At 45.0% G+C, this 22,196-nt stretch overlaps 2 protein-coding genes across 8 annotated transcripts in view; both read left to right on the forward strand.

Moving 5' to 3' along the window:
- Nucleotides 1-5,690, forward strand: part of AHCYL2 (adenosylhomocysteinase like 2) — a 178,642-nt gene extending 172,952 nt beyond the window's left edge. For all 6 annotated transcript variants that reach the window (XM_060108024.1, XM_060108025.1, XM_060108026.1 and 3 more), the window contains 4 exons: nucleotides 633-701; nucleotides 824-902; nucleotides 2,161-2,281; nucleotides 2,682-5,690. In XM_060108024.1, coding sequence (XP_059964007.1) covers nucleotides 633-701; nucleotides 824-902; nucleotides 2,161-2,281; nucleotides 2,682-2,688 — 276 coding nt within the window. In that variant the 3' untranslated portion in view covers nucleotides 2,689-5,690. The remainder of the gene's footprint in view (nucleotides 1-632; nucleotides 702-823; nucleotides 903-2,160; nucleotides 2,282-2,681) is intronic.
- A 4,108-nt stretch (nucleotides 5,691-9,798) lies between these two features.
- STRIP2 (striatin interacting protein 2) overlaps nucleotides 9,799-22,196 on the forward strand; it is a 43,700-nt gene continuing 31,302 nt past the window's right edge. Inside the window, exons 1-5 of one of the 2 annotated variants that reach the window (XM_060107810.1) lie at nucleotides 9,799-9,971; nucleotides 15,595-15,664; nucleotides 18,890-18,964; nucleotides 19,964-20,098; nucleotides 21,431-21,551. In XM_060107810.1, coding sequence (XP_059963793.1) covers nucleotides 9,831-9,971; nucleotides 15,595-15,664; nucleotides 18,890-18,964; nucleotides 19,964-20,098; nucleotides 21,431-21,551 — 542 coding nt within the window. In that variant the 5' untranslated portion in view covers nucleotides 9,799-9,830. The remainder of the gene's footprint in view (nucleotides 9,972-15,594; nucleotides 15,665-18,889; nucleotides 18,965-19,963; nucleotides 20,099-21,430; nucleotides 21,552-22,196) is intronic. The other variant, XM_060107811.1, reaches the window with a different exon arrangement.

The raw sequence follows: 22,196 nt of genomic DNA on the forward strand, positions 1-22,196 counted from the left end.
AAAAGCTAGCACCATAGTTGTTTTTGGCTACAATGGTTGAGCAAAAAACGTGGTCAAGCTTCCTAGGAAATAAAGTAGGAAAGAATGGCATTGGGGGGAAGGTTCTAGTCATTCTAACTCTCTGAATCACCCACTGGAAATACATGACTGCCCTTGAATTCAGGAGAACCAGGTTGAGGAAAAAGCACAGAAACCATCACAGCTTCCTAAGTCAAAAAATATCTCCATCACAACCTGGAGAGATTGCCCTTGGATTTGACCAGATCATTGTTTAGGACAGTTTTTTGAAGGAATATCGATGCCTCAGAAGGAAGATATTCTGTTGTAGAAAGTAGAAAATTCAAGGGAAATATACCCTTCCTTGGCATAAGCCTCAGTATCATGTGACTATCTCTATTCCTTTTTACATAAACACGGAGATCTTTTATCTTATTATCTTCATCAGATTTTCCAGAATTTCTTAACATTTCACTCAGATGTCACTCAGTTCATTTCCACTGATTGAACACCTGCTTTTTGTCCAGCATGTTAGTTGGGAGGTGTTTGGAAAATGGCTGTCGTGTTCTTCCCTCACTCCTCAAAGCCAGAGACTTCATCTAACCAACCCATTTGTGTTAACGTTTGCTTTCTAGGGCCGTCTGCTGAACCTAAGCTGCTCCACAGTGCCTACATTTGTGCTCTCCATCACCGCAACTACTCAGGTAAGGCCTCCAGAGTGGGGAAGCAGTGGGCTGGAGAGAGTCATTAGCCCATCAGGGTTTCACTTGATATGGGGTAGATTGCTGTGAATGGCACGTCAGCATCCATTTCTCTGCTTTTCTAGGCTCTTGCCTTGATAGAACTCTACAATGCTCCTGAGGGTCGCTATAAGCAGGATGTCTACCTGTTGCCCAAGAAAATGGGTAAGCATGAGCTCTTCTATCCCAGTCCTTACCAAGTAGTTCAGAGTCAGAGGCTAAGGGAAGTTTGGGGGCATTATATTTCTCAGGGATAGAAAAAAGATATCTTCATCTTGTAAAGTAGGAGCTAGGATTCTTAGATTTCATCCACAGTTGATTTATCACATTTTCCAAATAGGTTGTCCTAATGAAGTAAGGACATTTTGCTGTGATTTAGTTTACCTGCCTGTGAATTTTAAGGATTTTCCCAAAGTATCTATTACACAAGAAAAAAATCTCAAAGGAAAAAAACCTCTTCCCCCCACAAGAAAGAGGAATCATCTCCTACCTTGTGACATCTGACTTACTCCAGTTCTAGGCTGCTAAGTAGCTCCTACCAAACTTTTCTCAGACCAAGAAGACTTTCATAGTATACCTTCTAACTCTGACCCTGTTGCTTCAGGCCAAAGGAAAGACTCTGAATAGCTTCTGGTAAGAGTTTAGTTATGTGGCCATTTCGTATAGGAGAAACATTAAACTGTCTTAAATTTTTAAAGAACCTGCTTCAAACACCTGAACTGATACCGTATGTTTATAAACTCCCAAGCCAAAGATCAAGGAATAAATCAGCTTCTGGTTTTGTTTTGCTTCAGCATTAGATGCACAGCAACTGTGAGAAGTTGACATATTATCCCTTTAATAGACACTTTGGAAGAATATGAAAAAGTAGAACAGTCCATAACTGAATGTATAATGAAGTTAGGGAGACCAAACAAATACATAGGAAATGACTCAAAATTCTGAATCAGCAATTTGTATTCAGGTAAGAGAATGTAAATAGAAACTCTTAAGAACTAAGGGTGTAGTGTCCTTCTCAGTCACTCCTTTCGGAGCTCCCCAAGTGTTAGTTTTTCTGAGTGACCTAAAGTATAAAGTTTAAGGCAGAACTAAAGTTGGAGCTTCCTGTTTTTTAGTCCACCCACTGTCCCATCCTTTCTTTTAGACTCTAAGGCCTCTTGCTTCTTTCATTTCTCACTTTTCTGGGGAGAAGGAAAGGTTCAAGGCTGAAACAGCTTGTAAGGAAGAAATGTTATGACTTTGGAAAGCACTGGGCTTAAGCTCAAGCAACCATTCCTTAGAATTGAGGTCCAGTGAGCAAAAGTTAAGCATTTTTCATTCAGCTCCAAGAATTAGAAGGTGTCTTCCAACTTTTTAAGGCTGGAGAGAACAGCCAGACAAGAGGCAAGAATGCTTATACCAGGTCTTTTGTGATCTGTTCCAGATGAGTATGTGGCCAGCCTACACCTGCCCACCTTTGATGCCCACCTGACCGAGCTGACAGATGAACAGGCCAAGTATCTGGGGCTCAACAAGAATGGGCCCTTCAAGCCCAATTACTACAGGTGCCTTGGACTCCCCATAAAATATGCAAACCTGACTAGTGATGAGCTTCCTGCACTGGAATTGGTCTTTTCATCCATCACCATATTTACATGAACTCAGGAAAATAAACCCACTCCCCCTCACTACCACCCCCAAAGGATTCTTTGAGGCCTTCTCCAGACATTAAATAGTGTTCCCTTTCCTGAATTTGCCATTTCATCTTCTTGATATGACGTTTACCCCTGTATGGAGGAAAACTGGCCTTCTTCATTGATGTGAAAAAGCACCACATTTATCTACCCTCACCATACACTGCAGAAAAGTCCCTGCCTCCCCGTTATACCTTTAGGCAGGCTCTTCATGTCCCAGCATCCCCACAAGCTGATAACATCACAGTCTCATCTTTCTTTTTTCCTGCAGGTATTAAGTTCCTGTAACTCAAGCCAGAAGAAGTTTTAAGGAATAGAACTCCAAGTCTTTTCTCCACTCCTATACAGGAAAGAACCCAGCAAGCTGCTTCTCCAATCAGCTGCCTGCCGTGCTCACCCTTTATGTTAGGTTATTTATTTATTAACCTAAATAATAAATGTCGCCTTGGCCCAGAGTGTGGTTGCTGTCCTGAGGGCTGTGAGAGCTGCAGAGGACAGGCTGAGGAAGGAAAGAAATGGGGTTCCCAGTGGATCTTTTGAGTCATTCCCCATTGACTCGGAATCCTCAGCCCTGGTCATTGTTCTCTTGTCCAGGCTCAGGAGTTAGTCCATGGATTCCAGACTCCTCCTTCTCTGAGGTTTTCTGGAATAAATTTTTAGCAGCTGCCTTTCTCAGCTTTGGCCCTTCTCCAGGTGAGGCCTTTTGGAAGCCACTGAATTAACATGGCCTGGGTTCCCAGCCTTGACCATCACTATCACTGCCTTCTTTATAAAATGAAAGGAAGGAAGGAGTGTTGTGGCTTTGGCAAGCTACACCAAGAACTCAGCTGTACCTGTGCTGCCTGGGAGTCTCCTTCCTTACCCAGGACTCCTTTCTTCTCCTTGAATATTTATGTCCATTTTAACAATTTCAGGTTCCAAGAGGAATGTGCCTCTATTATTTCCTCAACAGCTCTGATGTTTATCAGACATTTGTTTTGCCCTCTTTCTAACCCAACTAGCCTCTGCTCAGGAAGTGAGGGCCAGCCCCACTGGGGCCCATAATTTTACTTCCTTGTCATTTAACTGGATAGTTTCCCAGGAAGCTCCCTACAGATTGACACTGTCTCAGAAAAGGAGGCTTGTTGTGAAACACTACTTCCTGAAACTTCCTCCTGTGGCCTAAAACTCCTTCTGAAACTGAGCAGGGAAAGGCTTACTTTCCAAGGGATTTGGGAGAGCAGGGCTTCAGAAATACGACAGATCTTTCAGACCCACAGCTCAACACCCTAAAGAAGCAGAATATATTTATTTGTCTCCTGGGAAGGGCTTTGCAGCTTAACTGGCTAAGCTATACAGAGATGACACCGTAAACTGAATCCAGATGATCAAAGCTAGTTTGACTAGTTTGAACCTCGTCAGACATTCATCCCTTTGGCCATTGCCATTGAATATGAAACTGAGATCTAATGTCTCTGCAATTTGGTCTGTGGTCTTTCTTCTCTGCTGGGATATCTTTTTATGTTCTGGCCATCTTGGGATTCTGTATTCCAGAGGTAGTTTCTTGAGTAACTCCAACATTACAAAAAAATTGTAATGTGAGCAGCCTGAAACTTTGTGTCCCACCTAAGAGTTGGATTCCTTTTAGAGACTGACCTGTTGGTCTTAAGGGGTCCATTGGGACCAGATTGGTTCTAAGAGTTAAAGTCTGGAGTGGTCCTAGGAATTTTGAATGAAATGAGTCCTTTTTCCCCCTGCCAACCCTATTTAACACTCTCAGTTTTGTTTTTCCATTTTTCCCCTATCCTGGTCTGCCTCAAAGTCTCAAGACCAAGGTGACCCCAGGAAACACCAGACCACCCACGATCACCATAACCTTCCCACCCTAATTCTGCTCTCCGATTTCTACCTTCTCCAACTTCTGGTCTTCACATATACCCACAGAGCGAGTCTGGAAGTGACCTTCCCTTTGGAGGTAGGGAGGTAGATCTTAGGTAAATGGTTGTTTGCCTCACTAAATAGTACACAGTCTCAGCCCATAGAATCTAGTTCCTCAGAGGCCGTATGTCTTAGCAAGTACTGGAAAAATGCCACATGCGTGGCTATATTCTTTCATGGAGAAGATCATAAATGCTGAAAATCCCACTAGGCCATTCAGTTCTTCCTTTTGCCCACCCTGTTCTGGCTTTTGTATTAGTTAATTGGATCCCTTTAACAGAAGATTCAGAAGATGAAATTTGTGTCTCATCTTATATCCAGAGACGATTCCATTAGGCAGATATCTAGACTCTAGCTTATTATGTTCTTAAGCCAAAGTCATAACCTGCTGTTTCTCAGCAAAGCCTGGCTGCCTGTGGAGCTTACTATGTGCTGATCCTGACAGAACATACTCTGCCTTGAAAATGTGAAGAGACCCATTCCAAATGAAAAAGAGCCACACCGGGCTTCTAGGTTAGGTGGCCCATGTTGCTACCCATGGTGAGGTATTTGCCTCTGAGTTTCAGGTGACCACTCTTCATTTCTTTCTGGGGACTCTGTGTCATAACCATTAAGGAAAAGGAGGTCCAGGCCTCCTGAGTTTGGGTTCTACCTTGGTGTGGGAATTTGGTCGTTATTCTTACTCCCTGTGTAATCAGAACAAATGCATCTTCTTCCCTCGAGCTCTCACCTTAGATGCATCCTAGGTATCTGGAAGCATGGGAAAGAAGACTAATTAGCTCTTTATATGTGGCCCTGGCCTGTGGGGATCTTACCATTTTCTCTGCAGTGAATTTGTGCTAGTTTTCAAGGTTTTTTGCCTTCTTAATTGAAATACTGTTTTCTTTTTCTCATTAAAAAAAAAAAGTATCTGGTCTACCTTTCCTCCGCCCTCCTACCTCCTCATCCTCCCCTCCCATATGAGCACGGCTCCCCATGGCCACATACTCCTGCAAAGCTTTTTTGCTGCTTGGCTTTTCTCTGAACAGATCTGAAATTGCTGCTCCTGTGGTTTTCTCAAAATTAACTTTGTCATGGTTTTAAAAAAGAAATCAAAATGCATTGTTGCATTAAGCTTTTTTAATAAAGGAAAATTACAGGAAAAAAATAGGCAACACCAGCAAATTATATGTGGACAAGTTCTAAACTATATATACATACATATATATGTAAAATCATCTAGTTCTCATTGTCATCTTACTGAAAGGAAATAAAACCTCTAAAGATTGCCATATCTGAGAGGCTCTTGGAAATCTTTATGTCTAAGTGATTGTATTAGATCAGCAATAATGCATATGTAATCTCAAAAGATAAATAAAATATTCTTAAAATGGATTCTTGTACTGAGAGTATTCCTTGCTTCAGTGAACTAGGAATTTAGAGATGAGAGAGGCTTCTGGGCAACAGGCTAGAGAGCCTGCTGTAGCGCAAGGATGTGAAAAGCTGAAGCACTTACCAATAGGCATGTTTAAGCGTCCTTAGCCTTGAGCCCCTTGTTCCATGGTGGGTCATTCCACTCATAAATGTCACCCTTCCCCCACTGCCCACCCCGTTATGTGTATAAAGAACCTGCTTTCGTAAAGCGACCACTCTGGGGGAGTTGAGAAGTATAGGCTTAAGGCAGAGAAACTAAAGCTTGGTTCTTGCAATCCCTCTGTGTGCTGCCATAAGCTGGAGAGCACAGAAAGGCAGCATCCTGTGGTTTGGGACCAAAAGACCCTGACTACAGGACCTGACTATGACATCCAACCAAAGAGAAGAAAGAAATGAATCTAGCAGTAGAAACTACCAGTAGAGTAGCCATTTTTGAGAAATAGCTACTAAAGATAGCCACTTTCTTTAGTTGACAACCTAAACAAGTTCTATATCCTGTATGCAAGGTGTTTTCTTCCCTATCAGAATCTCATGCCACTTTGACTTCTGTTTGTCTAAACTAAGGGCCACAGGGCTGGAATAGCCTGGGCAATTGGTAATGGTTCAAAGGTGGCCCATTCTCAAAGGAGAATGCAGCAGCTAGCATGGAGCCTGTAAGCCAGCTGACAGGATTTGCTCCACTACAGCAAGGTTTGACTCCTCTTTTGTGAAGGATGGAAACTTGAGGGCCTCGGTCTTAGTTTCATATTCACAGGGTGATCCCAGGCTGCCCACTGCTGTGCAGTTTCTCAATCTCGTGATATTGTAGAAAGAGCTTGGAGTCAGGCTGACTTGACCAGCTCTACCATTTACAAGTTGTGTGACTGGGCCAAATTATATAACCATTCAGAGCCTCAGTTTTCTTGCCTGTGAAATGGATAATGCTTATCTCTAGAGTAAAGATTTAATGACCTGATTTAATTTTTAAAATACTGCTTACAGACCCAGCGAACACTAGGTACTACATAAATATCGATTCCTTGTCTCAGCCTAGGGCCCTACAGCCTGAATTGCCTCATTACACCCACATGTGCTCTTTTATAGGGCAAAGAGGGTATTCTATCCTTTTTCTATTGTACTATTTTATCCTGGCTGCCCGATACCCTCAAAAACTAGGTATTTTAAGACTTCCTGCAATCTTATTTTTAAGCTTTTTCAATGCCAGGTGTTATCTATATAATCACATATCCAACCTCTGGATTAAAGTGGAGTGCTTATATGGGGAAAGGGGTATGTTTAGTCCTTGTATCTATACCTATTTATACCTCTAGCCCTCTGCCAGCAGCCTCAGAATATCTGAGTTTGGGGACAAGGGAAAGTGGTAGTGTAGGTTTAAAAATAATTCCACACTGGAGCCATCTCTGCAAGATGTGGACCAGTCCCTAATTAGCTCCAAGGTATATTTATGGGTACCTCTGTGGTCAGTGGTGTTGATGGCTGTCACTTCTTTGTTGACAAATAAGCTAAAAGAAATTGAGTGTGTGCCAATTACATGGCCCAGAGTTTCAAAGTTTTCAGTTAATCTGTGGTTTCTTGTTACTTCTTCCAGTAGTTGTTTCCGGATATCTTCCTCCTTATGATAAGCTCTGAAAGTCTGGGCCTCTAATGATCAGATAGATGTCTGATCTTTACTGGCTCCCATTCTACTGCAGTGTGGAAAAGATACTGGATTGAGGTCTCTCCCCATGTTGATTCTTTGCAATCTCCATAGCACCGCTTTTTTAAACCCCATCTCCCAAAGTGAAGCCAGATGGAGCTCTAGGCTCAGCCAATGGCTTTACATAAAGGCCAGAGGGGACTTGAGAGCTGTTGTCCTCAGTTCTACTCCCAACTGAAGATTACTCTGCACCCTTGGCCCTAGGGATAGGTTGGAAAAAGAACAAAACCTCAAAAGTAGCCACTCCTGTATGTCACCATTGTTGGGGATCCTGATGATTGACTAGGCTCACAAAAGAATATGAAGTTCTGGGCTTGTCAATCCTAGAGCTCTGACTGCTTAGGAGGAGCTGTACTGGGAAGAGGGAAGGTAGAAAATTAGTTATTTTATTAAGAAGCCCCAGTGGGCTGTGCTGTGGCAGGTTTACCACACTGAAGCAGTGATGAGCTAGGTGTGGGTTGTGAATGTTAAAGCAAAGCATGAATCCTTAAGAGTTTAACAAAATTATACCCTGAAAAAAATTCCAAAATCAAATAGTTTAGGCCTTGAGCCAGGGACTTTCTTAGAAACTCATATCCATTCAATTCTGTTTAAACCAGTGGGTCTCAACCACAGAAGATTTTGCCCCCCGCAACCCCACCCAGGGATATTTTGCAATATCTGGAAACATTTTTGGTTGTCACAGCTAGGGGGAGGTTACTGCTGGCATCTCGTGAAGAGAGGCCAGGGATTCTGCTAAACAGTCTACAGTGCACAAAACAGCTCCCCACGACAAGACATTTTTCAGTCGATAGTACAGAAGAAACCCTGTGTTAAACGCACAGAAATGAGCAATACCCAGATGAACAAAAGCTACTCTCAGAGAGCTTATATCCAGGTTGAGGTGGGTGGGTGGTGGGAATGGGAGAGGAAAGGGAAAATTGTGGGTGGGTACAGTAAGGAGATGTTGGAGACCAGGGAGAGAAAGGAACTCGGAAATCTCCAAGGAGTGCTCACTCTCAACTCTGCCTTGATCTGTCACCTACTAATTAGCAGAGGAAAGTGTGAGGGAGAGATATGATACAAGAAGGGGGGATAATTCCTTTGGGCCCCTTACTTTGAGGATATAGTAGAAAATATAAGGATTGTGGATCCAGGCAGACTTGGCTGACACCAGCACCAGCACAGTGGGTTGATGAGGGTCAAAAGAAACGCTTTCTGGAGGAGGAGGTGATGACTAAATAGAATCTTTAAGGAAGAATAGAAGTTAGCCAAGAGAAGAGCAGAGTTTCCTCCAGTGAGAGACACTGAAACAAGATATTAGAATATGATACCTTGGGAACTGCAAGCAAGGAGTAACTAGTCTCTGAGAGTCCCGGTTTCCTTGTCAGTAATATTGGATTAGTGAAAACAACCTGTAGGAGAGATATATCTGGAAAGAGGCTAGTGCAATGCCTGGAACAAAGTGGCAGTTCAACAATCCCCCCCAACTTGTTTAGGGCTTCTATTACTATCCCAGACTGCACACATATTTACTGTAAGACGCTTTTTACGTAAATTCCAAAGTGGGCAAACCACACAGCCTCATTTGCCCCAGGTAACACTGAGCCCTTAGGAAGGATCTTAGAATGAAGGAAAGGACTGGGGAACAGGTGGCGATGGGGATTTGTTCTCCAATCAACTTTTACTCCCTAGCTCACACCATGAGGAAGATGCCCCCCTTCAGCAGAGAAAGGCAGATGGCCAGGAACAGCCCGGAAAGGCACCAGCAATTTCAGTGAAGTAAAAACGGCCCCTTCAACCCCCAGTCTCCCAGTCAAGCCCTCACTCCGAGTGGAATGAGTTCGCCTCTGAAATCTCAGCTTCCAGAGAGGGAGAGTCGCTCGTTTCCTGCGGTGTCCCTGGCCACCCGGCGGTGCCATCCCTCCCCTTCGACTGAAGCGGGATTTGGAAAGTACTCAGGAGCCAGGACTTGGGGGCAGAGGTCTGTGATACTGGGGAAACAAAGACTGCAGTGGAGCAGGAGGCGGAGACTAGAGCTCCCCAAAAAGGTCGCTATTTGGGAGGGGGTGAGGGCTAAGGGACACCTAGTGAGAAGCAGAGCTGACCACCTAGAGCTCAAGGCCCAGGACGTGGGAGGTGGAGCTAAGAGCCGACCCAGGAGTGTCAGGCTACCAGCGACGCCGCGGGAGTGGGAAAAAAAAAATCCCTTGAATGAGCCCCCTCCAAGTCCCGCTCAGAGAGGTCGAACAGCCAATCGCGCTGCAGGGTGGGGCTGCGGAGATAGGTCTCAACCAATAGCTGTGGAGGGGGCGGGGCCTGGCTCCCGGCGCGCGGCGGCTGTGGGGTAACCCCTGGCCGAGAGCGCAGAGCGGCAGAGGGGAGCTGCTAAGGGGAGCTGCTAAGGAGAGCCGCATGGAGGACCCTGCGGCACCCGGGTCCGGGAACCCGCCTGTCAATGGCTACGGCAACGGCAACGGCAACGGCGGCGGCAAAGGGAAGCCGGCGGCGCCTAAAGGCCGGGAAACGTTCAGAAGCCAGCGGCGGGAGTCGGAGGTGAGGAGCCCGGAGAGCTTTCAGTTGGGGCCGGGAGACGCCCGGGGCGAGAAGCGTTGGCTGAGGTGTTTCGGTCGCATCCCCCTCCGCCGCCGGGAGACCCCTGCGCGCCCCGTGCCGCCTCTCGGAGCGGGCGCCTGCGGGGCCCGCCTCAGCCTGAACTCCGGGCTCTGCAGCCCCTGACCCTCCGTCTCCTGCCGCGGGTCTGGGGCTTTCTAGCCCCCTGGCCTCCCTCTGGGGGCGCGAAGATAGAGCGTGATATCCGGCGTCCCGGATACTTTAACATATTTATCTCACTTAATCGCTGTAGCCCCCCGGAGTGGTAATTCGTAAGGCCAATTTACGGAGGAGGAACAGGCGCGGAGAGGTGAAGTGAGTGGCCTGAGGGGTGGGAGGCCGGAGCCCGGCCGCAGTGAAAAGGGGCCGGCGTGGGGGCAGCCGCCCTCCCACCCCGAGGCGCCCCGAGCCGAGCAGAGCAGCCGCGTGACTTGGGCCCTTCCCCTTCCCCCCGTGTGCTGGCGAGCCCTTGAGGGAGCACTTTTCACGGACATCAGGCCCCCTCCCCGTAAGGGTTAATGATACAGGAGTCAGGCGGGGCAGTACCGGAGCGAGTGGATGGACACCCCCACGATACAGACCCACAGAGAGGAGTATGAATGTTCCCTCTTCTTAAACCCTAACTAGGAGGATGAAAGGAGTGAATTAACATTCACTCCAACCCACTCATCCAGCCAGCTTCCATCAACAAGCCAAGAGCAGAACCGGAGCTGAGCGGGGAATCAGACCACAAAATGTCAGGTGTGGAAGGGTCTGTAGAGGTCACCGGGTTTTAGCCCTTGCTTTGACGGAAGTGGGAGACAGAAGTAGCTTCTGGCACAGTGGCCAGGGGTACCAGGCTTTGCGTTCAGTCAGAGCAGGTTTTGAGGTTTTGAGGTTTTGAATCCCAGCCCTACCATTTATTCTTGGTGTGACTTTTGGCAGATTGCCAGCCTCTGAGCTCCAGTTTCTTCCTCTGTAAAATGAGGTTAATACTACCTGCTTCAGAAGGTTGCGATAAAGTCAAAATGAGATAATTGAATGTGAAATGCTTAATTCAGTGCAGGCACGGTGCATGTAGTTGGTTAGTGCACAGTAGCTCTTAGTACTATATTATCATCATCATCAAGGGACAGAACTGGTAGTAGAAGCCAGATCATAGGCATCCCAGTCCACGGTTTACCATTTGAATTGTATTTCAGTTTCAAAGGGATTTCATGTATGCTTTCCATTTTGATACAGGCAAGCAGGAATCCATCCCATTTTATAAAAGAGAGAAGTGGAGGAGGTGAAAAGACTGGCCCCAAATCACACCACCTTTCAGAGGCAAAGCTCAGCCCTCCTGCCATACTGGATCAGGGTTTTATGCACCATATCAGCTCCCTCCCTGCCTCAGTACGAATCTGGCCCTTTAGGGCACCCTGTTTCTCCTTCCCCCATAGAGACATCGTTCTTGTTCAGATGGTTTTTGGGGGGTGGGGCAGGGGGATGAGTCTTTTATTGATTCAGCAGTTGTTGAGTCCTTTCTATATGCCCAGCACTGTTTTAGGTGCTAGGGATACAGCAGTCTCTCCACAGTCGGGGTGGAGAGACAGTGTGGGAGTGAATAAAATAATTTCGGAATGATATGTTCTGTGGGTGAATTAAAACTCCTCTTGAACCAGGAGGCCTTTTCCCTACCTATCAAGTCTTCCTTCAGGAAAAGGCTCTGATAGTTTTAGTCTTGCCAGTGAGTTCAGTATCCAGAGACTCAGAGCTTTCCACCTGCACCACAGTTTACCCAGTTTACCGCCTGATTGTCTGCAGCTGCACTTTTCATGTGGAAATGAATAACTGCAGTGATCCTCACCATCTGAGCTCATTGCCTGCCCAAAGGTTGGCTGGAAACATTAGCTTTCCTTCACCTTCCACTGCAGCAGGAGAGCTGCTCTTACCAGTACATCCCCTATCACAACACCCAGGTGCCAGACTCTCTGCTTGACTCTCAGATAGATGACTCTCTGCTTTTCCTTCCCTCCCTCCTTTTGCATTCCTGTGGAAAACAGTCCTGGGGAGGATGATTTTCTTTCCTCTCTAGGGCTTCAGGAATTACTGGAAGAGAATTACTGTTGGCACAAGTCAACAGAGCCTCGTACATCACTGTGTTTATAGGGGCACCGTTGACCTACCCTCTCCCAATGGCTTAGTGTATGGATATCCTAACCTTAAAAGGAAGCTAGAGAATGATTGTTTGCTTAATAAAAAGATTCTTAACCTAACCAAAAGATTCACCTCAGACCTCTTACAGCCAGATTTCTTGCTTCAGGTGGTTCCCAAAGTCCTTGACAAAGTTTAACTGGTTTGTAGCAAAATGAGGAAAATTCAAGGCATTGAAGTGAGTTTTTCATAAAATGTAGTTCAATACGTTAAATTTAAAGGATGTATGTAATTTAAACCAATGTTTTTCAAACTGTAGGGAGTAACCTGTGAGTTGAGACCAACATTTTTTTAAGGAAATAGACTATTTGGAAGTACTGGTTTATCACATATAGTAGTGGTAAATATTCTTTTGTTAAACTTTTGTTCCAGTTTTGTGTGTGTTGGGACATGATGTAAAGTTTACTTATACTTTGACTTGCAGTCAAAAAAAGCTTCACTGCTTTTAATGGCTCTTATTCTGATATTTTGTCTTTTGCATTTTGGGGGTATTAAACGATTTTTTAAAATTATATATATATTTAAGAGATTTTTAAAGTTTCTACTTAGCAAATAAAACATCAACAACCTTATGTCATTCTCCACCATCCACCTTTTTTTTTTCTTACTGGTCCCTGTAATCCAGAAGTTTGGAAATCTTTGCTATAGTGGATTTAAACATGAATCACCTTTTTGGCAGTGTAAATTCATAAAGTGGTTTTGGAAAACAACTTGTCATGTACAAAGAGCCATACAAATAGTCATAAGGTTTGATGCATTCATTCCCATTGTAAAAATCTGTCAGAGAAGATCCTAAATATGAAAAAATTTATAAGTGTGTTACAGCTTCATGTATATAGTAAAGAAAAATTAAAAACAAATGTTCAACAATAGAGAATTGGTTAAGTAAGCCAATAGATATCTGTCCACTTAGCTGTTTATTTATTTATTTATTTTTAATAAAATTTTTTTTTTTTTTGGTTGTGCTGTGCAGTTTGTAGGATCTCAGTTCCCCCACCAGTGACTGAACCCAGGCTGTGGCAGTGAAAGCCCAGAATCCTAACCACTAGGCCATCAGGGAACTCTTCACTTAGCTGTTTAAAGTGACAGTTATAATAATATGAGACAGGGACTTCCCTGGTGGTCCAGTGGCTAAGACTCCATACTCCCAATGCAGGGGTCCCTGGTCAGGGAACTAGATCCCACATGCATGCCGCAACTAAAGATTCTGTGTGCTGCAACTAATGATCCAGCAAACTGCAACAAAGATCCTGCATGTGGCAACGAGGATCCTGCGTGCCACAGCTAAGACCCAGCGCAGACTAAATAAATAAATATTAATTTTTAAAAAAGTAAACCTTTATCTTTAAAAAAATAATAATAGTATGAGAAAAATGCCTTTATAATATATTAAAATCATAAGTAGAGTAAGTAAAGTTCTTAGAGTCACCGTCCACATAGTGCTGCCAGGTGCTGGATTGTGTGCTAAGTGCTTTTCCCCTATTATCTCATTTAGTCCTTACAATGACCCTATGAATTATCCTCGTTTTACAGATGAGAAAACTGAGTACGTCATTTTCCAACAATTCCCTGATACCAATTCAGTTCTGACACTACCTGTAGTTAACACAGACCCCACAAGTTAAGGGCTCAGTCCTACAAGACTGCCCCCACTTCAGATGTCAGCCACAGTGGAATCCCCAGACTACCTGCACTTCTGCCTGGCCAACTACAGATTCAGGGGTTACCATGACTGTCCCCCTCAGGTTCGATAGATTGCTAGAACAACTTGCAGAACTAAGAAAAGTGCTATATTTATGACTACAATTTTATTATAAAGAATACAACTCAGGAACAAAATGAAGAGAGGCATAGGACAAGGTATGGAGGTGGAGTGGTGGAGAAGTTCCATGCCCTCTCTGCGGCATTACCCTCCTAGCACATTGGTGTGCCCAAATCACATTGTTTCAGAGTTTTTTTGTTTGTTTGGTTTTGCGGTACGCGGGCCTCTCACTGTTGTGGCCTCTCCTGCTGCGGAGCACAAGCTCTAGACGCGCAGGCTCAGCGGCCATGGCTCACGGGCCTAGCCGCTCCGCAGCATGTGGGATCCTCCCAGACCGGGGCATGAACCCGTGTCCCCTACATCAGCAGGCGGACTCTCAACCACTGCACCACCAGGGAAGCCCCGAGTTTTTATATGGCGTTTCATTACCTAGGCATGGTTGGTCAAACCATTGGCTACTTGATTGAACTCAGTCTCCAGCCTCCTCCCCTCCCTGGAGCCCGTTTTTTGAAACTCTCACTCTAAGTCACCTCATTAGCATAAACTCAAGTATGGTTGACAGGAGCTCCTTATGAATAACAGACACTCCTACTACTCAGGAAATTCTGAAGGTTTTAAGAGCTCTGTGCCAGGAAGGTGGGTGATGGGGCCAAGACCAAATACATTTTTTATACCACACTGAGGCACAAAGAGGTTAAGTAACTTGTTCAAGATCGCATAGTATGTGACAAGACCTGGGATTCAAATTTTTTAAAATTCATATTTATTAATATATTGGTAGGAGAAATCTATCCCAACATGCTTAAAGAGGTTTGGGTGTAGGATTATATTAAAAATACTTTAAAAAGGGTATTATAAATTTATACATACAACATCATAGGAAATCTTGCCTTTAATACAATTTGAAGTAGAAATGCTACCTTATTTGACAGTCCTAAAATTGTGGAATATTGGAACTGAAGGACGTCTTTTTATAGATGAGGAACTATGATCCACAGAATGAAATCATACAAAATCATACAGTGGGTTAATGACAGAGCTGAAGTCAGAATCCAGTTTACTTTTTTTTTTTTTTTTGCGGTACGTGGGCCTCTCACTATTGCGGTCTCTCCCGCTGCGGAGCACAGGCTCCGGACGCGCAGGCTCAGTGGCCATGGCTCACGGGCCCAGCCGCTCCGCGGCATGTGGGATCTTCCCGGACCGGGGCACGAACCCGCGTCCCCTGCATCGGCAGGCGGGCTCTCAACCACTGTGCCACCAGGGAAGCCCCAGTTTACTTCTTTTGTTTTCATCCGTCTTGTTTTTCTAGAGATCAGCTAGATGTTCTTCAGGTCTGTGTTTATGTAGATCAGATATGGGCACAGATTGTAGCTTTCATATCTGTTCATGATCCTGGTCCTTTGCCCAGAGTTTCTGATTCTATATAGGAATCTTCAGCCCAGCCCCACACTGAGCCTCTAATTTTGGCTTGGAGGAGGGTACTTCTTGGATGAAAGGCCCAGATGGAACTCTCCTAGTTGCCTTCTTCCTCTAACTTTGGCCTCCAAGAGAGGTGGAAAATGAAATGAGGGTATGATCTCCTTTTGTCAGCCTTTTCCCCAAGTTACCACAAAGATTTCTCCATTACAGGGCTCTGTGGACTGCCCTACCCTGGAATTTGAGTATGGAGACACAGATGGGCACGCAGCAGAGTTGTCAGGTATGAGATAGATGGGTCTGTAAAGAGTGGAAGGTTGTCCAGGAGGAGAGGGAAGATGCCTGTGCTCTCCCCTGGCAGCTTGTCTGTTCTCAGCAAGTGGCTATAGAACACAGACTGTTCTCCACATTCCCACTTCTCTACGCCTTCCAGTGGTCAGTATCTCTTTGTTTGCTTTCACATTTCTTTCTGTGAATGCTTCCTTGGCTATGTATGGCATTCTCCATTCTTTCATTCTATCCCTGTTTTCTGCTCACCCATCTTTATTCTCTTTTGGTGCACTCTCAAATCTGTTTTCTCTCCAGCTTCTCCCCATTTCTCCTTTCTTTCTCTTCCCATAGTCACCCATATCTTTTGGGTGCCCCTTTCTGCCACCCACTCCATTGCTTTCCCATTCCATCTCTCTCTCCTTTTCTTTTCTACCTCCATCTCACCCCCTTCCCCTAATACTTGCCCCTTATTAAAGTCTCAGCAATGCCTGAAGAAAAACTGTGTAGACAACTGGCCAGCTGAGCAAAGCTGAACATGTCATCTATATCCATCACAGTGGAGCTCTGCTTGGATGTTTCTGAGCTGGGGTTGAGTGATCCCATTCTTCTTTTTAGCTTGGCTAAACGTTATCTCCTTGCATTAAGGGCCTCCATGTTACACGTGCTACAAATGCCAGTTATTAATAAATGAGCTTTGGGTGGAAATTATGTGAAAGTTAAATATTCTGTCACATGAAAGTGACACTTTAAGACAGGCTTTTTCAGAGAAAAGAGACAAACACTTTTAAAGAAGTTCTTGTGAATAAGCATAGGGAGTAAATTTTGTGATGAGTGACAGAAATAGAGAGCTAAGTTTAATAACTAACAAAGGATTAGAATCCAGAATATGAATACACACATACACACACACACACAGAGAGAAAGAAATGAACATCCCAATAGAGACTATAGATAAATGGTCAAAGAATATGAATAGGAATTCACAGAACAGAAAACCATGTGTTCAGTAAATATATGAAAAGATTTTCAATTATGTTAGGAAATGGGGAAAAACAAATTAAAATGGTGAGATATTATTCAACAATCATCAGATGCAAAATTTAAAAGCCTGGGGTTGGTGAGGGTAAAGAGAAATGAGTACTTTTTATACATGGCTTGGCATGAGGGAACAGAGTATAAAATTGGAAAACAGTTTGGTTATATCTAGCAAAGTCGAATTCACACGTATTATGACCCAACGATTCTAGATGTACACTTTAAAGAAATTCTTGGGCCCCAAAAAACACTTACAAAGATGTTTGTTGTCGCCACTGTGAAAAATTGAAAACAACTTAGTAGGGGAATGGATAAACTGCAGTATATCAATATATTAGGCTACTGTATAGTCATTAAAATACTTGATCTATATCAATATGCTTCAGTGTCAATAAATATTAAAAACATATTAAAGGGGAGAAGAAACAGTGACAAAATAATTTATACATGCATCAAAAACCTGCTTAAACACACAAGTCTAAAAGATGTTTCTAAGAAGTCTAGTTGCACACTTGATTGAGAACCGTGTCAGTTAAGTGAATGGATGTGTTCATCACACTGCTTTTCATGTAAACTATTGAAAGACATAATAAAAAATGCTTCTAAGAAAAAATAATTTATACAATATGATACTGCTTGGATAAAAACTTGAAAAACAGAACAATATCATGTGTTGTTTACAGGCACATAGATATGTACTAAAAGTATAAAAATAGGCATGTGAAGCATACATACCAATTTCATCATAGTGATTATCTCTGGAGAGGAAAATAAGACTGGGAAGGAAGAAGGGACTTTAGCTGTCTGAAGCAAATATGACAAGTGTTAACATTTGTTTAATCTGAGTAGAAGATAAACACGGTGTCTTTTATGTACTCTGTATTTACCTGTAGTATATGAAAGTTCATGATCTAAACTTTAAAAATAAGACAAAAGCAAAGTTCAGTACCAAAGAGCCTTGCTCCCTGTTTTAACTGGGTTTGTGCTCTACTCTTAAAATATATATATATCTACACTACTCACTAATGACTGAAGAATTTAACAGGCAGAGCTGGGATTTGTTTCTGGTCACTCCAGGATTCTGGAACTCAGGACTCAAAAGCCCTGGCTCCCAGACAAGGTATTCTTTTTTTTTTTTTTTTTTTTTTTTTTTGTGGTACATGGGCCTCTCACTGTTGTGGCCTCTCCCGTTGCGGAGCACAGGCTCCGGACGTGCAGGCTCAGCGGCCATGGCCCACAGGCCCAGCCGCTCCGTGGCATATGGGATCCTCCCGGCCCGGGGCACGAACCCGTGTCCCCTGCATCGGCAGGCGGACTCCCAACCACTGCGCCACCAGGGAAGCCCCCAGACAAGGTATTCTTGACCATTAGACAGCTGGCTGGAATATAAGTGAATTTCTCTTGCTTTGTGAATTATCTGTGACCTAGTTAAATTTCCAGCAAGGGTCTTAGTTAGGGAACAGAGTTTTGAGGAAGCACCTATTGGCTTAATGACTTCACTTCTTCATCCTCTGTAAGATGAGTGTACTTGTGTAATGTTCTGGAGTGTGTGTGTTGGGGGGGGGGAAAGGGCATTTTTATTTCTCATAAGCTGTCTGCATTTTGTATTGAGAGGCTGCTGTCAGCAAAGTTAGATTTTCCTGGGCACAGGCCGCCCTTTGGCAATCAAAGCTGCTTCTGTATGGTTTGATTCTGCCTCTGCCCGGGTGGCCGTGGGCAGGAACATAAACTTCTGTACCCTTCGAGGAAACTCAGCAGGGAGAGAATGAACTGGCTCCTTGTATAGCACAAGGATCTTGCCTCTAAATTTCAGGAGTTGTGTTGCCCCCTTTTCCCCTAGAGACAGGATTAGTCCCAGTCTGGGTTGACAAGCAGAAGGGGTTGCAGCCCTAAGAACCAGGAGTGATGACATTCAGCCCTCTCTGTTCCAGCCCTCCTCCTGGCCCTCACCAAATGTTGGAGCCTGCCTTCTCTGCTGTAGCAGCCAGCTGGCAGGAGGAGGACAGGTTTGATGGTTTAATCACCCAGGGATACAAGTGGCTATTTTTAACTGCTCCGAAAAGGAGGAAGCTGACTCTGGATTGAATTGGACACAGGAATGTGTTGGAAGCTTTAGCTCTTTCATGCCACCTTCTCCACCCCAGGCCCCTTCTATAAGGATCTGCTGAATGTTTGTGACTCTGTCCTATCTTTCCTGCCACAGAATTGTATAGCTACACTGAACACCCGGAATTCACCACTAACAGGAGGTGCTTTGAAGAAGATTTCAAGACCCAAGGTGATCCCAGATCCTTATTCCTAGAGATATGCTTTTTCTCTCCATGATATTCAAGGCTGATCTAGAAAAAGCCTAAAGTATGATCCTTCTTCATCCTCTCCATAGCCATATAACTTCTCTATTCCTTTTTGCATATGGGACACAGAGTTTCCTATATCTCAAGTGGAGAGGTCACGGAGTGGAAGCAAGAGAAGCCTGAACTGGTTCCCTTTCCCTGATGTCAAGGGCCCAGAGAACAGAGGAATGGGGAGGTGGGGCTGGACTGGTTCCCTGCTGCCTGGTAACCCTGTGCCCAGCCTAGTCTTCGACCTTAGTGTTCAATCCCTGTTTCCAATTCTGCCTCACTCCTCATAGCATCTGGTAATAATTTCATGTGCCCACCCTGTGATCCACTCAGACCTCCATTTCCTTACTTGGTTAGTGGCAATTCAGTGTTCAACTCAGAAAATGTGTGGTGAGTACCCATTTTGTGCCAGAGATGCAGGAGGCAAGGGTGAAGGTGAATTTACAGTATCTTTAAAGAAATTGTAGTCAGATAGCAGAGGGGAGATGTGTACATCACAAAACTAGCTAAGGCCAAGAGGAAAATGGGAAGTGTCATTAGAGAAGTAAAAAGTATCATGGGGGACAGAGCTTCTGGCTGGAGCATTAGTGGAAAAGAGGTGATTTTGTATTGAACCTGTAAGGATGAATAAGAATTGGATACATAGGGAGATAGAGGGAACTCCTTGAGGAAAGGCAGAGAGATGGAACCGTATAGGCTGGGGAGGGGAAGCGGAAATGGAGGGGATGTGGAGGAAGATGAGGCTCTAGAGTGGGCCAGAACATTTGGGTTTTTTACTTTTCCCATCCCTTATTCTTTCTCAGCTAAACAAGGAAAGCTTTCGAAGAGAAGAATTTATTGGGGGGCTGAGATCAGAGGTACATATGCTATCAGGAGCCTTTCCAGGAAGGAGAGGCAACAGCTGACACTAGATCTGTATGGCCTTCTGTTCCCAGTGCAGGGTAAGGAGTGGCTGGAGTTGGAGGAAGATGCCCAGAAGGCCTATGTGATGGGACTCCTGGACCGGCTGGAGGTGGTCAGTAGGGAACGGCGACTGAAGGTGGCCCGAGCTGTTCTCTACCTGGCCCAAGGTGAGTGGCCAGCTTTGCCAACTTGAGAGGGGTGGACACTAGAGAGAGAGACGGTGTTAGCAGGACTAGGATGAGGCAAGCCACGCTGGGAAAGCAAGGTTCCTGCCTCTCGAGGACAGATCTTGTCATGTGCTAGAAGTAACCTTGTGCTTATGTGAAAGATGAGGAGATGATGGTAGGTACTGTTCTGGATCCCTTGGAATCGGCCTTTCTCTTTCCAGACATGCCAGGATTTCTTACAGGGTTCTTTTTTTCCTTAGCCTGGGCTATAATCCTATGTGGAGACTAGCAAGAGGGTCATTGTGGCCAGAGCTGACAGTGTACCACCAGCTGAGCATGGAGGTTTCTTTTACCAGCTGTGGCCTGGCTCTGACACTGAGAGGAGGCAGGGAGGGTGCCACCAATTTACACATGGACCCGCTGCATCGTTTCTCATTGGCATTTAGAAGGTCCAAGCCAACATAGCAGGAGGAATGGATGCTGTGAGTAATTTGGAGAATCAGAACTCAATGAGATTAACTAAGGAAAGCTTCCCAGAAGAGACCTATTAGCCAGGTGTTGGAAAGAAAATTGAGCCTAGCTGGAGTGGTAAAAGAAAGCCCTGAGGTCAGAAATAAGAGGACTGTTGACAGAACCAACTAGTTGGGAGCTAAAAAAAACTGTAAAAGAAAAATCATAAATGGAGAGGAAAGAGAGTGGACATCTGGTGAAGGGACGACTGCAGTAAACAAGGCAGTGCTCAAGCCTATCTCTTGGGTCTGGCACTCTGGCCAAGTTCCAGCTGCCAGTACCTTCATCTTTTTGCCTGAGGACTTTCTGTGCAGCCAGGAAGTGCTAGGGAATTAATGTTCTCCCCTAGTCCAGCAACATGCCTCAGTGACTGCCAGGGGTTAGTGGATGAGCAGCTTGACCACCTCACCCCTCTTGGGTGGGATGATTCTGAGTTGTTTTATGTTTTCCAGAGCTTCTCCCCACTTGGGATTGAGCTCTTGGCTGCCTTCTCTTCCCTATCTCACTTCCCCACTTCTCTACCGATGGTTCCTGGGGTCAACTCCCAAATAAACTACTTGCACTTGAATCCTTATCTCTGGATCTGCTTCTCAGGGAGCTCAAACTTAAGACAGACCAGTGATGAGCACATTGCACCTAACCCTGGAGACTGCTTCTCCTCTCCCCTGCCTCGTTCCAGGAAGTTCTGGGGGGCACTTGTCCTTTGTTAACCTAATTTTTGGGCAGAGTGTTGGGAGATAGTCTTCAGATCATGGGGCAGGGTGGAAAGAACTGGGATAACCCCCTCCCCCTCAACCCCTGTGGCACTGTCTGGTCCTTTAGGCACTTTTGGGGAATGTGATTCAGAAGTCGATGTACTCCACTGGTCCAGGTACAACTGCTTCCTGCTCTATCAGATGGGGACCTTCTCAGCCTTCCTGGAGCTACTCCACGTGGAAATCGAGTGAGAAGCCTTAGGGGAGGACTGGCGACCCCCTTCCTTGAAGGGTGCCTCATCTCCTGTGCTGGTTCCCTCACTGTAGAGCCCTCTGTGGAAGCTGGGTCTACTCACACCTCCTCCAAAGCTCACTGACAGTCCCCCTCCATCCAGCCATGGTCTCTGATAGTCTGTCCTGCTCCCTAAGCTTGGGCTCATCAGCAGGCTCTGCCCCACTTACAGCTTCAATCCTGGGCTTCAGGGGCCGATCCTGTATTGCTTTTGTATCCAAATACCTTCTTAGCTCAGCCTAACTGTGGACTCCATGAAGGAAGCTGTTCTACCTGAGAACATGACCCAAGACGGACGGGACCAATTCCTGTTGCTGTGCCCAGTTCTTTCCCTCTTGGTTACAGCTCTAGAAGTGGCCTTATCTGCTGCTACCACTATAGTGACCCCTCATATTGTCTCATGCCTATCACCCAGGAGTTTTAGTGGAGCGAATTCTGTTTATTATTCACCAAGTGTTGCTTAGCATCTGTTTTGTGTCCAGCACAGTACTAGACACAGCGGAGATTTTAAGAGGAGCAAATATCATAGACCCTGCCCTTGCCTATCTTCACCACAGATAAGGGTTTGTCTAGGTGGCAGGAGAATTCTATGGGCTCCTCT

This window comes from Mesoplodon densirostris, chromosome 9 (assembly GCF_025265405.1).
Source record: "Mesoplodon densirostris isolate mMesDen1 chromosome 9, mMesDen1 primary haplotype, whole genome shotgun sequence".
NCBI classification, from domain to species: Eukaryota; Metazoa; Chordata; class Mammalia; order Artiodactyla; family Ziphiidae; genus Mesoplodon; species Mesoplodon densirostris.